Source organism: Lipotes vexillifer, unplaced genomic scaffold (genome assembly GCF_000442215.2).
Source record: "Lipotes vexillifer unplaced genomic scaffold, Lipotes_vexillifer_v1.1 scaffold408, whole genome shotgun sequence".
NCBI classification, from domain to species: Eukaryota; Metazoa; Chordata; class Mammalia; order Artiodactyla; family Lipotidae; genus Lipotes; species Lipotes vexillifer.
The window spans coordinates 800887-817616 of NW_006787469.1; the positions used below are offsets into that span (position 1 = coordinate 800887).

Here is a 16730-nt window from a genome sequence, read left to right on the forward strand (position 1 = left end):
AGAGAGAGAAAAGGGGAAAAAGAAAAAGAAAGAAAGTCACGTAAAACAAAAAGTACCAACAAAAACGTGACTTGGGTGGCTTCCCTGGTGGTGCAATGGTTGAGAGTCTGCCTGCTGATGCAGGGGACATGGGTTCGTGCCCCAGTCCGGGAAGATCCCACGTGCCGCGGAGCGGCTAGGCCCGTGAGCCATGGCTGCTGAGCCTGCGCGTCCGGAGCCTGTGCTCTGCAACGGGAGAGGCCACAACAGTGAGAGGCCCGCATACTGCAAAAACACAAAAAAAACCATGACTTGTACTTGCCTCCTCCCTTGGGAGTCAGGGAGAAAAGAAGGGAGGTGTGAAGGGTCATGAACCTAGGATTATCAACTGGTCAGAGGTGCAGGAAAGCTCTCTGAGGACTCCTAAGGGGCAGGCAGATAGCTGGGGCCCCACAGTCCCAGGGAAGAAATGACAGTCCCTTTAGTTCGACCTGGACCAAATCTTGGCGCTCCCTCAGAGCCCCTTGCCCTTTGAGGCTTTCTCGCTGGGCTGGCACTGGTTGGTGCCAGGAGTTGGTTCCCTCAGCTCAGTCACGTGTTGCTCAGGGTCCTGAGATGTGTCTACATGGCTCACCTGCTCCTCAGTGCCTGACAGCACAACTTTGCCTCCCACACACCACTCCTGCAGGGTTCAGGCAGTGGCACTGAGGTCCTGGTGCTGGATGTCAACCTCCAGTCTGGTTGGGCTGGTCGAGGGAGGCGAATCACGTCAGCGTACACGGCCTCAATGACAGGGTCTTCCAGATGCCACATGTTCTGCAGGACAGGGGCCTCCAGTGGTACTGCATATAGGATACACTTGACTTTGGCAGCCAGGGTGACGATTGATAGATGCCAAAACTTACCCTTCTGAGCCTCTGTGAGTGGAGGAAGATTCTGGGCTTCAGCTAAGTGATCAGCATGTGTCCTTGTAAACAAACACTTTGAGCAGCCGAAATGTGGAATGTGGAAGCAAAGTCCCTCTCAGCCACCTCTCTTCCAGCACACTGCGTGGGGCCACTGCTGTCACTTCCAGCAGCTGTTCCCATCCTTTCCTGTCACCTCCCTCTACACTGATCTGTTGATCTTCTGTTCACTTGCTAGCTATATCTATACATAAAATTTTTCCCTTTCTTTAGTCTTTTTTTTTTTTTTTTTTTTTTTTTTGCAGTACGCGGGCCTCTCACTGTTGTGGCCTCTCCCATTGCGGAGCACAGGTTCCGGACGCGCAGGCTTAGCGGCCATGGCTCACGGGCCCAGCCGCTCCGTGGCATGTGGGATCTTCCCTGACCGGGGCACGAACCTGTGTCCCCTGCATCAGCAGGCAGACTCTCAACCACTGCGCCACCAGGGAAGCCCTCTTTAGTCTTGAAAAATTTTTTTTTGCTTTACCTCTCCTCTTCCTTTCTCCTTTTTTAAAAAGCATTATGCCCACTCCCTATAACTCCAGTGTTAACAGCCTAATGTGATGTATCCTGCCACGTTTTATTTCTTGTTCATATATGGAATCTTCTTTTACTCACTCAACAGTGCATTGTGGAAATGCCTTCCAAGACAACTGGTTTAAATTAAACTCATCTATTTTCATGGATGGCATTATATTACATAGTACAGATGTAGTATAGTTAATTAACTTGTTTCCCTGTTGATGGGCATTTGGACTATTTCCAGTTTGGTTGTTTGAGGGTCCCCAAGATCAGTTTTTTTTTTAATGTATCTATTTATTAATTAATTTATTTTTGGCTGCGTTGGGTCTTCTTTGCTGTGTGCTGGCTTTCTCTAGTTGTGGCGAGCGGGGACTACTCTTCATTGAGGTGTGCTGACTTCTCATTGTGGGGGCTTCTCTTGTTGCAGAGCATGGGCTCTAGGCACGTGGGCTTCAGTAGTTGTGGCTCACGTGCTTAGTTGCTCCGCAGCATGTGGGATCTTCCTGGACCAGGGCTTGAATCCATGTCCCCTGCATTGGCAGGCAGATTCTTAACCACAGCCCCACCAGGGAAGCCCAAGACCACATATGTTTAAAAGGACTCATGAGACTCAGCATACAGTTGTACTTAGAGCAAAGGTTTAGGGACTTCCCTTTCCCTTTCCTTCAGGGAAAGGTTTTTAAAGACAGAGTAAGGAAACAGGGGTGTGGGGTGCATGATCAGCTTGTAGACATTCTTCTGATTGGTTAGAGGTGAGGTAATCCCCTCAGCCTTCTGGTTCCAACCAGTCTATGATCTACAGGCTTTTGGCAGCACAGTTGACTTCTTCCACCTGGTGTGGGTTTCAGTATCGGCAAAACAGCGCAGAGGATATGTGGCTCAGGATATTATCCATAGCCCTTAAGGAGGAACTAAAGGTCCTTGAGTTTGTTTAATGGCTAAACTATTATTATTTTGTCTTGCTTGACTGTTTTCCTTTGCTTTTGCATTTTCTCATTTCTCTGATTAAATTAATTCTTTGGAACTCGGGGAAGGCCTAGGAAGCTAAAGTTTTTCTACAGACAAAAGACAGGCAGAGGGTTTGGGGCCAGGGAGGAGGGGTTATCCCAGGAAGGTCCTATAGGGTCTTGCTCGGTTACATTCATTTATTTTTATACACTCGAATACCCCTACGCCTCATTTTTTTCTCTCATTGCACTTATTATCTTCTAAAATCTATATACTTTATTTATTACTTACTATCTATCTTCTCTTCCTATCCCCCACCCCTCAAACCAGATGTAAGTTCCATGAAGGCCAAGAACTATTCCTGGCTACATGGAGTTAGCCAAGCTGCAAAATCTGAGGGAATGGTCCCTATAAGACTGTCCTCACTTCTAATACACAGTTGCGAGTTCAAGGGTTTGCAAAACCATCTCAGGTTTGATTATTCACTAAAAGGACTCAGAACTCACTGAAAGCTGTTATGTTGATGGCTATAGTTTATTACAGAAAAAGGATAAAAATTAAAATCAGCCAAGGGGAGAGACTTACAGTACAGAGTCAGGGAGGGGTCCAAATGCAGCATTTCCAGTTGTCTGCTCCCATGGAATCACAGATGGTGTTCCCTCCTCCTGGTTGCAGTGTGTGACAGTACACACTGAGTATTGCCAACCAAGGGAAACTCACCTGAGCCTTTGGTGTACAGAGATTTTACTGGGGCTCGATCACCTACTATCTGTGTGGCTGAACTTCAGTCTCCAAGGAGGGCCTTGGAGGTCAGGCTTATCTTTAGTTGCTAGTTCCTCTGGAGGCCAGAAGTAATATTGTGTGCCCCAGAGACCTTGTCACAAGTCACACTGTTAGACTGTCCTTGTGGCCAGAGCCAAACTGGGTGACCAGAGACATTCCCATCAGGCAGGACATGCCAGGGGCATAGAGATCACCTCCCAGTAGTCAAGGGCAAAACCAGTCCTCTCTTTGTGTACACAAGGTTAAATTTTCACTACACACTAGCACATAGCAGATGCTCAGTGCATATTAGTGAGTGGCCTTGAGATTGCTGGGTTATAGGGTATGTATATTTGTAATTTTTAAAGTATGACCAGATTGTATTCCAGAAAAAATCTGAAACAAATTGCGTATCTACCAACAGCGGTATGAGGAGCTCTTTCCTCTTCCCTCCTTCTACACTCCCATTATTTTATTTAATTTTTGCAGATCTGATGGATGAGCGTTAATATTCAGTGTTACTTTTATTTGCATTTAAGACTGAGTTAACTTTTTATGTCTTTTATATGTTTACTGTTACGTAAATCAGCTTTTTATATCTTTGGCTTATTTTTTTATTGCCTTATTGATCATTTTGTATTGATTTGTAGGAATTCCTAATATATTTTAGATGCCAATATTCCAGATATTTCCAATGTTCAAGTATTCCAGATATTTTCTCCTAGTTTGATTATCTTTGAACTTTTTTTTAGTGATTTTTTGGTTATAGAAAAACTCAAAAATGTGGAGTCAAATTTGTCATTTTTTTCCTTCACAGATTATACATTTTGTGTTCTAAGAAAATTATTTCCTACCTTGAGGTGAAGTCATAAAGTTCTTCTATAATTTTTTTAAAAATTTCACAGTTGAGCTTTCATTCATAAAGAGTATGTTTGATTATAGGTTGTTTTGTCCCTTTTGCTCTCATCCTGCTCAGTAGCACATTGTCTTAATCTTAATTATTTTAGCTTCCTGATAAATCTTGTATCTCCAGGGCCTAAACCGCCCTCCCCCTTAATCTTCTTTTTAAAAAATATACTTTGTTACTGGGTCTTTGCTTTAAAAAAAAAAAAGAAAATTAGCTTATTTGTTTAATTCTAGGAAAACCTTATGAGATTTTGATTGGAGTCTAATTAAGCTTAATGGATTAATTAGGGAAATTTTGTATCTTTTTGATAATCCCATCCTTGAGTGTGTTATCTCTCCATTTTTCAGTCCTTTCAGTGCCTCAGTTATGTTTTGTAACTTTAAATGTGTTTTTTATTTTTTTATTTAATTTTATTTTTTTTGCGGTACGTGGGCCTCTCACTGTTGTGGCCTCTCCTGTTGCAGAGCACAGGCTCCGGACACGCAGGCTCAGTGGCCACGGCTCACGGGCCCAGCCGCTCCACGGCATGTGGGATCTTCCCAGACCGGGACACGAACCTGCGTCCCCTGCATTGGCAGGCAGACTCTCAACCACTGTGCCACCAGGGAAGCCCCTAAATGTGTTTTTTAAAAACCTTTGTGGATCTTATGGATGCAACCTCTTTTAAAATAATAATTTAGGCTTTTCCAATTATGTAGGAATGCTATTGATTTTTCTATGTCACATCCATCAACTCTCCTGTGTTACCTTGTTCTAATAATTTCTAGATTTTCTCATTAGACTGGTTATTATCTCAAATTAATAGTCTTCCTGTCTCATTTCTGATTCTTGTGTTTGCTAGGCCTTCCTGTATAATACTAAATAGAGGAAATGAGAGTGGGCCTCTTCATCTTGTGCTGACTTTAAAATAAATGCATCTCAAGGATCACATTGACTTTGATATTTACTGTGAATTTTTTATTTTTCTTTTTTTTTTTTTGCGGTATGTGGGCCTCTCACTGTTGTGGCCTCTCCCGTTGCGGAGCACAGGCTCTGGACGCGCAGGCTCAGCGGCCATGGCTCACGGGCCCAGCCGCTCCGCGGCATGTGGGATCTTCCCAGACCGGGGCACGAACCAGTGTCCCCTGCATCAGCAGGCGGACTCTCAACCACTGCACCCATACTGTGAATTTTTGTTAGTTACTCTTTATCAGATTACAGGTGTTCCCTATTATTCCTAGCTTATAACGAGTTTTATCACTTAAGGGTGATTTTAAAACAAAGTAGAGTGAAAATAATGGGCAACAGTAAAATGGAAAGTGCAGAATGAGTTCAAAGCTAAAGCGTTCTAGGAATTACCTATGTGGTAGCTGCTTTGTTGAATCTCTTGTAAGTTGTGAAGGAAAGATAACAGATGTTCCAGATCAGGCCTTCATCTTCTCAGCTCCCCACTTAGAAATTGAGATTTTAAATTACTTGGAACACAACAAGATCAGGCTTTCCAAATCATAACTACCAATTTGAAGTCTGAAATTTTGAATTACAAGAGAATTTACTTACCCCTGTGTGATACATATGCTTATAAGTGAACGTTTATTGAGTGCTTACTGTGAGGTATTGTTCTAAGCACTCTATTTGAAATGACTTACCTGCTTTTTTCATTACCTCTATGAGTAATGTTCTGTTATTATTCCCATCTACAAATGAGGAACCTGGGGCACAGAGAGAAAGGTAACTTGTGTAAGGTCACAAGTAGTCTGTGGCTGAGCCTGCACTCATAAATATGATACTGTCCTGCTTCTCTCTTGTTAATAGCGGCAATTGAGAGCTTTCTGAAGGGGAAGAATTACTTTATTATTCACTAAACTGATGTAATGAATGACTATAATTGAGGTTTCAATAATTAGTCCTGTAAAATCCAGATAGTGGAGTAGTTTTTTTAGTTTTCTAATTTTTTCCTTCTGTTACCTTTGTTCTGTCAGGTTTGCCTTTTCACCATTGTCTGAGGAAGAGGAGGAGGATGAACAAAAGGAACCTATGCTGAAAGAAAGCTTTGGTAGTGATAAAATTCACCTTTTGTGCTTTAAATATTCTTTTCTGGTTTTTAGAAATAGAGTAAAAGAAGTATAACATTTTGAGTATCAAAATCAAGAGACTTTGATGCATGTATTTATTCTTTTACAACATGTTCTTCAGTTTGATATGTGGTGAAGTTAGGGGGAAGTGAAAGTAAGGGTATGAATGTTTAGATGAAACCATGTTCAGTAAATAATGGCACATTAAATGTCCAGTTTACTTACTAGAGATGAGCTGAAAACTTGACTTTGAACTTTCCAGCACAAATGTAAAGATGGAGAAACTTATCTGTAGTATAATTTAGTGTCAATAAGCTTAAAATAAAGCTCTGAATCCATTTTTGGTATCTATGCTGGTCTACTGACTTAGTTAACCAGTCTATTTTTTTTTTTCTTCTACAGAAGGAATGAAAATGAGAAGTACCAAACAAGAACCCAATGGAAATAGTAAATTAAACAAAGCAGTAAGTATGACTTCTTTTTTTTTTTTTCCCTGTCCTCTAGCCCTTGGTGGAGCTCAGCAGTTATGTACAGGCCTTAATGATTTTTTACCTATGCTGTAATTAACATTTTTAAAAACAGAGATAGCAAGAGATTCTGTCTAGGACCTAGTAATCTTTAACTGGATGGTTTGCTGCTATGTCCTGAAAAGGTTCCAGACCATTCTGATGGTTCTGTTTAATGGTTTTCATCAACAAAATCATAGCCCTATTAATAATCTAAGGTGATCTTTTTTGTAGTAAAGATGAAGATTTTTTCAAAACTACAGTGAGGTATCACCTCACACCGGTCAGAATGGCCATCATTAAAAAGTCTACAAATAACAAATGCTGGAGAGGGTGTGGAGAAAAAGGAACTCTCCTACACTATTGGTGGGAATGTAAGCTGGTGCAGTCACTATGGAAAACAGTATGGCGGTTCCTCAAAAAACTAAAAATAGAGTTGTCATATGATCCAGCAATTCTACTCCTGGGCATATATCCGGACAAAACTGTAATTCAAAAAGATACATGCACCCCTATTTCCATAGTAGCACTGTTCACAATAGCCAAGACATGGAAACAGCCTAAATGTCCATCAACAGATGAATGAATAAAGAGGATGTGGTACATATATATACCACAGAATACTACTCAGCCATAAAAAAGAATGAAATAATGCCATTTGCAGCAACATGGATGGACTTAATCTCTATCATACTAAGTGAAGTAAGTCAGAGAGAAAGACAAATACCATATGATAACACTTACATGTGGAATCTAAAATATGATACAAATGAACCTATCTACAAAACAGAAAAAGACTCATAGAGAACAGACTTGTGGTTGTCAAGGCCAGGGGTGGGAGAGGGAAGGATTGGGAGTTTGGGATTAGCAGATGCAAACTATTATATGTAGGATGGGTAAACAACAAGGACCTACTGTATAGCACAGGGAATGCTACTCAATACTCTGTAATGACCTATATGGGAAAAGAATCTAAAAAAGAGTGGTTATATGTATATGTATAACTGATTCACTTTGCTGTACACCTGAAACTAACACAAGATTGTAAATCAACTATACTCCAATAAAATTTTTTTTTTAAATCCTGTGATAAACCATAATGGAAAAGAATATGAAAAAGAATATATATGTGTATAACTGAATCACTTTGCTGCACGGTGGAAATTAACACAGCATTGTAAATCAACTGTATACTTCAATTTTTTAAAATCACAAGTTTTTCAGTCAGCTTTTTTTTCCTTAAGAACTGTGCATTCACTCTGCATTTAAAAGGGCTTTAGAATTTATCTCAGTTTTAAGGAGCAAAGCTTACATGAAGCAAAAACTCTAGGTATTAGATTACTGAGAAGAAAGCGTTTAGGGATGTAGGATATCATTTTATATTTCGTTCATATAGTTTAGTTTTTTAAATTAAATTATTTGACTTTTCTGTTATTTGTCCTGTTATGTGAATATACTAGTTCAGAGTGACAAAAGACTAAATTGAGACCTCTTTAGATCGTTACTTGAGATGTATATTTTGGTGCATTTTGGTAACATATGGCATTTATATGTTCTCAGCAGGAAGATGATTTAAAGTGGGTAGAAGAGAATGTTCCTTCATCTGTGACAGATGTGTAAGTTTTTGAATCCTTACCACAAGAATCCTTTTTCACACTTAGTATTACTTTTATTATTTTAAATGAATGAGCTGAAGAGCATAGTAATGAGAATGCTTGTAGTTAACTCTAGAAGTAAAAGGTTAAATTACTGAAATAATATGAAGTGTTAAAACTATTAAAAAGATGTTAGAAAATAAAGACCAGGAATGATATACAAACAAAAATAATCCAGATTATTCATTCAGATGACATTTCTGCTCAGAAAGATTTAGCTATAGGTCTTCCTAAAATCAGCGGGATAATCCTTTTGGAAATTTTGAGTTCCTTTCCATGCCTATAATTTTAATTAAACATTGTTCCTATTAAAGTCCATACAATTCTAGTAACTGTGATTCTTTTTTATTTATTTATTTTTTGTATTTTTCTTTTCCTGAAATGTCTTCAATGGGATGCAAATCTTAGGTAGTTACAAAAACTTTAAATTGTAGTCATTATTCCACTCTCCTTTTTGAACCATTTATGGCTTTATTTTACATCGTTTAGTTTGTTTTTCTCTCTGCAGAGCACTTCCAGCCCTTCTGGATTCAGATGAGGTTAGTAATCAAATCTTACGCACATAAACTATGGGTCTGGTGGCTTAAGTCTTCTGTTCAAGGAGATTTATTTATATGACTCGGTAATGGGCTGATGAACTATAGTTGGTATAGTTGACAAAGGGTGAAAAGAGAAATACTAATATTATAACTAAAATATTCAAGAATGTTTCCTTTCTGTACATGTCCCCCTTTTATTTCTTACAAAGTGTGGTCAGACTTGAAAATATCTTTGTTTAAATTGGGTAGCCAGTACCATACTCTTCCACTAATTCCTTTGTCTTTAAGAAATTCAAATGTAACCCTCATCTAGTCTAGGCAAAAATAATAGAGAAAAGTTGGGGCTTCCCTGGTGGCCCAGTGGTTGGGAGTCAGCCTGCCAATGCAGGGGACACGGGTTCGTGCCCCGGTCTGGGAGTATCCTACATGCTGTGGAGCAGCTGGGCCCGTGAGCCATGGCCGCTGAGCCTGCACGTCCGGAGCCTGTGCTCCGCAGCGGGAGAGGCCACAACAGTGAGAGGCCCGTGTACCGCAAAAAAAAAAAGTTATTTTAATTTACCTACTATGCAGTGTTATCTCTGTCACTGTCCTCCAGATAATAAGGATAATTAGTACCTCTAATGTTTATGTTGATTATTAGTCTTTTAATATGGCTCCATACACTTTATCTAGAAGATTTCACATGAGGTTTTATGTAAGAATTGCAGTCTGAGTTCGTGGAAACCACTTCTAGACATGTTCTGAATGTTTAGGTTATTCTAGAGTCACAATTTCAGAAAGCCTTTTAAAAGCCTCTGCCCAATTGTGACTTACTGTGTTGGATTGACTGCTAAAAAATGGTTTGTTCACGTCTCACTGACCTGCTGTGTGGTGCAGTACACAGTGTCAGATTCCTTAGCTGTTGCATGCATTGAGATCATTGAGAACTCTACCTTTCAGACAAGCCTTTGCTTTTTGTGGTATATTCTGCAGTTCCTAGATCTTTCTCTTGGGAGCCATCGTCTGCTAACAGTTTGCCTTCAGGGTATCCCGTTGGCTCCAGCTCTCCAGACACGCATATTTCAGCCAGAGGAGGCTGAGTATGTGAAACCCAGTTGTGCCATTTATGGGAATATGGGTTTATTGTAGTACTTTTGGTGGCACTGACTTCATCTGTTTATATTTTCTGTGTGAAAAAATGATTCAAGAACTGAAAAAGAATTTCAATGAATTACAAGAGAAACAAATTAAATAAAGGACTAGGAATCAAAACAGCATCAGACTCTTCAACAGTGTTGGAAGCTAGAAGATAATAGAACAATGTCTTTGAATTCTGAGAAAAATTGTTTTCAAACTAGAATTCTGTACTCAACTATCAATATAAGGGTAAAACAAAGATGTTTTCAGTCATGCAAAAACGAAAATAATTGACATCCTACGTGTGCTTTCTCAGGAAAGTATTAGAAAATGTTATTCATAAAATGAGGGAAGTAAAAAGAGAAAGACTTCGGATCCAGGAAGTAAAGGATCCGACACAGAGAGGCAGGGATAAATTCCTAGGATGATGTAAGAAATTCTCAGAGTGTGACAGCTGGGCAACAAGTTTGGAGAACAGCTAGTCCGGAATGGAGCAGGAGAAAACGGAGAGCTTCAGGGATGAGTATTTCTAAGGGAAAAAACCTGAAAAGGATAGATAATCTGATGTAATTGATCATATTGAAAAGGGATTTACAGTTCTGTCATAGTTTGGGATAAATGTGTTATAGGTACTTAGCAAATGAAGCAAAGGAAAAATGAAAAAATACTCTAAGGTAAAATTACTATAATTACTGTGAAATTTAATAGTATTACATTAATTTTCTCAATTGAAATGGCATACTATAAATACTATTTTATAGTCAAGTGTAATTTTTTTACATGATATTAAAAAATTATGGTGAAAAACACATAAAACCTACCATTCTAACCTTTCTCAAGTGCAAAGTGTTGACTTATATGCACACTGCTTTGCAACAGGTCTCTAGAACTTTTTCATCATATGTAATTTTAATCAGTATATTTCATTGTAAGGATATACTATAGTTTGTTTATACAGTCCTATATTTTTGGACACTTAATTCTTTCTAGTATTTTGTTATAATTCTGAGTGTTGCAGTGGAGATGCTAGTGGCTAAGTCTTTGCCTGCATCCTTGACTATTTCATTAAGTTAAATTCCTGAATCAGAGGAGGTACACATTTTTATTAAAGCTTAAGTGACTCTAAAATATACAGTTCCCTTTGATTTGTGGTTTGTTGTCCAGAAGCCTAGAGGTTTTGCTTCAGTTAATCTTGGGACTTGGACATCTGTGTGTTTCAAAATCTTTATAGATGGTTAGGAACCATTGCTCTAAATATTTAATGAACATAAGCAAGTACTTATAGAAAATGTGTGTGTGGTCATCTTTGGAAAAGATATTTGGAATGTAGGCCATTTAAAATTAATATACTTAGTATAACCTTTTTCCCCCTAGGAACGAATGATCACGCACTTTGAAAGGTCGAAAATGGAGTAAAGAATGGGAAGGTTTGCAGCTGAAGATGGCTAGTATCTGGGAAGAGATCAGCTTCTGTGTTAGTCTTTACACTGCTCCATGGGATTAAAGGAGGCAATGACATCCTGATCTGTTCCTTGATCTTTGTGCATTGGAGCTGGCGAGAGGTGTTGGAACAAGGAGAACATTCTATTGAAAACAAGGTCATAGGATGAGAAAAATCTACAAGTTTTTTATTTGCAGCATTGATGCCCCTTTCCCTCCCACACCCTGACATGGATGTTTATGCAACTTGTGTATGTTGTTCCTAAACCTTCTATAATGTTTAAATTGTTTAATCTGTCAAACTAAAAAATTTAACATCTTCTGAAGAACTGTGTCATCAACACCATAATAAGTAATATCCAGGAGCAACTGCCTGTAATTTTAATTTATTTAGGGAGTTACATAGGTGATGGGGGAAATTGTTAATTATCTTTGCATTTCCTGGGAAGCCAAGGTTAAATCTTGCAGAGGTAGTTTTGAGAAAAAGGAGTCCTTCTGCGTTAAGGAGCCATGGTTCTAACAATAATTAAAAGAACAACCAAAAAAAAAAAGAAAGAAAGAGAGAGACTGTTACAGTGTGATTTAGATCATTTGAAAAAGCAAAATCAAGTGCAATTTTGTTTACAAACGGTGTATATTAAAGATTTTTCTATTTCAGATGTACTTTAGAGAGAAATATTAGCTTAACTCTTTTGACATCTGCTATTGTGACACATCCCATTGCTGGCAATGTGGTGCACACTCCAGAACTTTTAACTACTGTTTTGTAAGCCTTCAAGGGCAGCATTGCAGAGTCCTAGGCAATGCTTTGCTTGCCTTCATGCCTTTTACTGGGTGTTGCACTAGATGCAGAAAGGCACTCCGTCGTATGTGCATGTGAGTGAGCACCCTGTTAAAGGGATTATAATGCTTCAGAAGCAGGAGCTAATACAAAGGAAACAGGTCCTTTGGCTTAACAGTTTTTTCTGCATGAAATAGTGTGGAGGCCCTGGACTGCTGCTCATTCTTTAGGATCGACTCTTCTTGTATCTGGTGTTGGTTTAAGGATGGTTTATAAGAAACATCACAAGGTGATGGGATTCATTTGAAGCACTATATTTGTTTGAATGATTTTGTCCAATTTTGCCTTCCCAAGATTTTTTGTTCTACATAGAAAGTTCATGCCACTTTTTAATATTAAAAAATTTTAACAAAATTGATATATTTTTCTCACTTTTTTTCCAGACTTTCTCCTTCTTTCTCCCAAACTCTCTCTTGTAGAATTTTCCTTCCATGGTTTTTATTCTATGTTGTCTTATTTTCTGTTCAAACCAGTGACCACACTACTACAATCTTCACTAAAGTGTTAAATATTTGTGTAACATTTCTCTATAGTTGTTTGGTATGGTGATTAACAACAACAAAAAAAGTCACCTAGATAGTATCTCTAAGAAACAATATGAAGAACTGACTATTCTCAGGTTAACCCATTTGCAAAAGGCTGGTGTTAACTTCGTGTGCTTCTCTTCTTCCATAATGAAACTTAGCAAGTGAATAGCAGTCATAATGCAGCAGGATAGTTGGTCAAATATTTTTCGAGACTGGTTAGATATTAAGTTGAGACTAGGTTAAAAAAAAAAAAAACCCACCCCGGCCATGCCATGTGGCTTGCAGGGTCTTAGTTTCCTGACCAGGAATTGAACCTGGGCCTTGACAGTGAATGTGCCGAGTCCTAACCACTGGACCACCTGGGAATTCCCAAGAACCTGTTGTTTTAAGCAGGAGTGTATAGCACAAATTCTATAGCTTGATTATTCTTTCTGCTTTCTCTTATGGCTTCTTGTGTTACTTTGCTTGGTTATAGTGTATCAGTTCCTAGAAGAGGTTCAGAAGGAATTTGTAGTATCACACTGACCTGTTACCTTAGAGTTTACATTGTTTATTTTGGTCTTGGTCCTTGGGTCTGGAACTACAAGGTATTCGGCCTTCTTTTAGCACACCAGCTGGTAATTCTAAATTTTCAAGTTGTTCAGTTTCTATGGTGAAAACCAGCCACAAGATTTGTTTAGCAATTTTTGTGTTTCTTACTACTTGAAAATATTTCATTTGATCATCAGAAACAGCATTTGATAAAGATGGGACGGTATTCCTAATTTACAGATGAAGAGACTGTAAAACTGACCAGGGCCGGTGGGTTTTTGTTTTTGTTTTTTAACACCTTACATCATAGACTCACTCCTTTTTCTTTTACATTTTGCTTTAAACCAAATGCTTAATTTTATGACATGTCTGCTGTTTTCTTGGGGCTAAACTAACAGATCATTCTTGAATTGGTTCTCAAACTTTAAAGTTCATGGACTCTCCTTGGGGACTTATTAAATGACTACTGGACTCCCCACTCCATAGTTTTTGAGTCAATAGGGCTGGAATGAGGTCTGAGATTGCCTAACAAGTTCCCAGGTGATGCTGATCTAGGGACCACACTTTTGAGAACCACAGGCCTAGACTAACCCGTAAAATACAAGGGTAAGGTACTCGAACTAGTTGGGTTTATAATGGTAATACTAAAACTACCATTGAGTGCTTACATTGTCAGGCGTTGCTAAGCGTTCACACGTTAGGTAGGTACACAACACTACCATCATTTTGCAGATAAGGAAACTAAAACTTGTAGAGATTGTTTCTTAAACGCCACAGCTACTTAGCTCGTTTCCTAAATGGTACGTTTCCATCCCAGGTCTAACTGACACCAGAGCCTGAATTCTTCACCACCCTATGCTGCCCAAGACAGTTTTAAGATTAAAATCCTTTATCCTTCTTGTTAAGCCCATGGCCACTCGCACTCCACGATGGAGAAAGGTCGGTCCAGGGTGAAACACGGGTCCCAATCACCAGGGCATTCCTCGAGTGTGCACTAGGAACCTGAGCGGAAGGGGCGGGGCTTCGGTTGCGGAAGGGGCGGGCTTGGCTCTGCAGGAAGTCCGGTGTTGATGGCTCTGTTGCCCAAGAGCCAGTAGCAGGGGTCCCGGCTCTTCCCTTGGCCTGATTCCGTCCCCACACCCGACCCGGCACAGTCCGGGTGAGACTGCGGCGGCGGCGACTGCGCCCGCCGCCATGCACGACGCCTTTGAACCGGTGCCGATCCTAGAAAAGCTGCCTCTGCAGATCGACTGTCTGGCTGCCTGGGGTGAGCCGAGGGGCCAGGCGGGGCCAGCGCGGGAGCGGCTGGGACCTTTCACGAGGCTAGGGAAGTGGACGGGAGTCTGGCTGTGTGGACTCCGGTCGAACACCGTCCGAGAGGGGCCTAGGATGAGGGAGGGCAGAGCACTGTTGACAGCGAGGGTGGTGGAGCTGTTTGCTTTTGATGGTTTGTTTTTTGCATTGAACAAGTTAACAGCTATGTCTTTTCCCCCTTAGTGATCACTCATCGCTTACTTCTAATTACTGTAGCTAACTTGTTACTCTCCACTCTTAATCTAGCCAAATGGTTGATTGCCTTATAGTCAAAATGCCCAAGTTACCTAGCTTTTCTAGGTAGAAGAGCATCATTCCAGGCTGTCATGAAACCTAACCTATAAAAACTTGCATGATCCTTTTGGGATTGGTCAGTGCAGAAAGCAGGGTCGGGTATCTTCTCTGCTCCAGAATACAAATGGTTTCTGAAATAAATCTTGACTCTTAACTACAGATATTATGCTCCTATCTGTGAGTGTGTGTCTGATAACCAAAGACCAAACAGAAGTAATTTCAGTCTTTCCTGTTAATGTCCAGGTCCTAGAAATCATAAAAAGGTGGCTCAGAACCCTCAATCAGATCTTATATTGAGCCAGGTACCCATGATGGGCCTGGTGGAAGCTGGTGTCCTATTCATTATCTGTGGACAGTGCCACCTAGTCAGAGTTCTCCACATCCTTTTCAGTAAGGTGCTTTCACTCTAGATCTTATTAATGTGTGCCCCTCACCACCACCCCAACCTTTAGCAGCCCTGGACCTCTTTTTTTTTTAATTTTATTGAAGTATAGTTGATTTACAATGTTGTGTTAATTTCTACTGTACAGCAAAGTGATTTAGTTATACATACATATATATATACATTATTTTTCATATTCTTTTCCATTATGGTTTGTCACAGGATATTGAATATAGTTCCCTGTTCTCTACAGTAGGACCTTGTTGTTTAGCTCTTGGCCTCTTTAAAGTCACACCTCCACAGCAAGCTGTCCTAGGGTTAAGGAGAGAATCCTGCTTCCTCCAGATGTCTCAAGAAAACCGCCATTTTTCTGTCATTAAATGCTCTCAGTAAAAATTAAAAATAAATAGAGGAGAAATAAAGAAATTGAAAAAATGAAAGACCTGACACTCAGCACAAAGGGGCTCATTCTCCTGTTTCTTCATCAAGTATGTATTAAGTGCCTACATGGACCAGTCTCTCTGCTAGAAACAGGAATACAAGGATGAATAAGAAACAATGCCTGTGCTCCTAGGACACACAGTGGCAGGCAAAGAAATATGAACAGATTACGATGCAAGATAAATGATACTAAAGACATATGCTGCCTAACATGGGAACGTGGAGGGAGGGGTATTCCACTCAGCCTCAGACATATACTTCTGAAAAGGATGGATGCAGCTGCTTATCACACTGTACTTAGCTTGTCAGAATTCTTGACTCTGATACCCTGTGGGACTAGCAGTACACATATCTCAGTCTCTTTCACCAACTCTGGTTTGTGTCAGTGAAGATTCCCTGAACCTGTGCTTTCCAGAAATACAGTTTTTGAAATGGTAGATAGCTTTCGCTCCGCCTGATCTCCAAGCAAACAGGAGAAACACCCATTGCCTACTAGGATGCTGTGATAGGTATTGGCTACAAGAGGCCATTTACTGCCTTGTGCCTCAAAACTACTTTATTTTCAGACTTTACCAGCAATAAATATTGCTATTTCTAGTTGTTACTCCTTCTATCTACACCATGACCTTAGGCGGAAAGTTCATCCAGAAACCTCCAGGCTTCTGGAGAGCCAGACAATATTGGAGCTGGAAGATGTCACAGAGCCACCATAATCCATCTCCTGGGATATGGAAATGAGGAAAATACTGATGATGATAATGACTTCTCCTGAAACTCTGTAGTTGTAGAATCCAGCTGCCTCGTCAGCATCTTCATTTGGATATCTGGTTGCATGGCCAAAACAGTTCTTGATTTCAAAACATGCCTGTCCCCATGTATCCCATAGCTCAGCATATGGCATTTCTGTTTGTGCATTTCCCTGATTTTATCCCCTATGTTCTTATCCCTTGCTCCTTTCTGATACTAGTAACACTGTCTTCCTTGTTCCATGAGCACAAAAGCATGTAACTATCTTAGGGCCTTTGCAC

The 16730-nt window shown here is 40.0% G+C and overlaps 2 protein-coding genes across 4 annotated transcripts in view; both read left to right on the plus strand.

The window, feature by feature from the left end:
* Nucleotides 1-12567, plus strand: part of TMEM87A (transmembrane protein 87A) — a 43862-nt gene extending 31295 nt beyond the window's left edge. The window contains exons 16-20 of one of the 3 annotated variants that reach the window (XM_007460140.1): nucleotides 6024-6097; nucleotides 6519-6580; nucleotides 8183-8238; nucleotides 8786-8816; nucleotides 11307-12567. In XM_007460140.1, coding sequence (XP_007460202.1) covers nucleotides 6024-6097; nucleotides 6519-6580; nucleotides 8183-8238; nucleotides 8786-8816; nucleotides 11307-11348 — 265 coding nt within the window. In that variant the 3' untranslated portion in view covers nucleotides 11349-12567. The remainder of the gene's footprint in view (nucleotides 1-6023; nucleotides 6098-6518; nucleotides 6581-8182; nucleotides 8239-8785; nucleotides 8817-11306) is intronic. The other 2 variants (XM_007460142.1, XM_007460141.1) reach the window with 2 other exon arrangements.
* Nucleotides 12568-14465: 1898 nt separating this feature from the next.
* VPS39 (VPS39 subunit of HOPS complex) overlaps nucleotides 14466-16730 on the plus strand; it is a 45198-nt gene continuing 42933 nt past the window's right edge. The window contains exon 1 of the mRNA XM_007460143.1: nucleotides 14466-14538. Coding sequence (XP_007460205.1) covers nucleotides 14466-14538 — 73 coding nt within the window. The remainder of the gene's footprint in view (nucleotides 14539-16730) is intronic.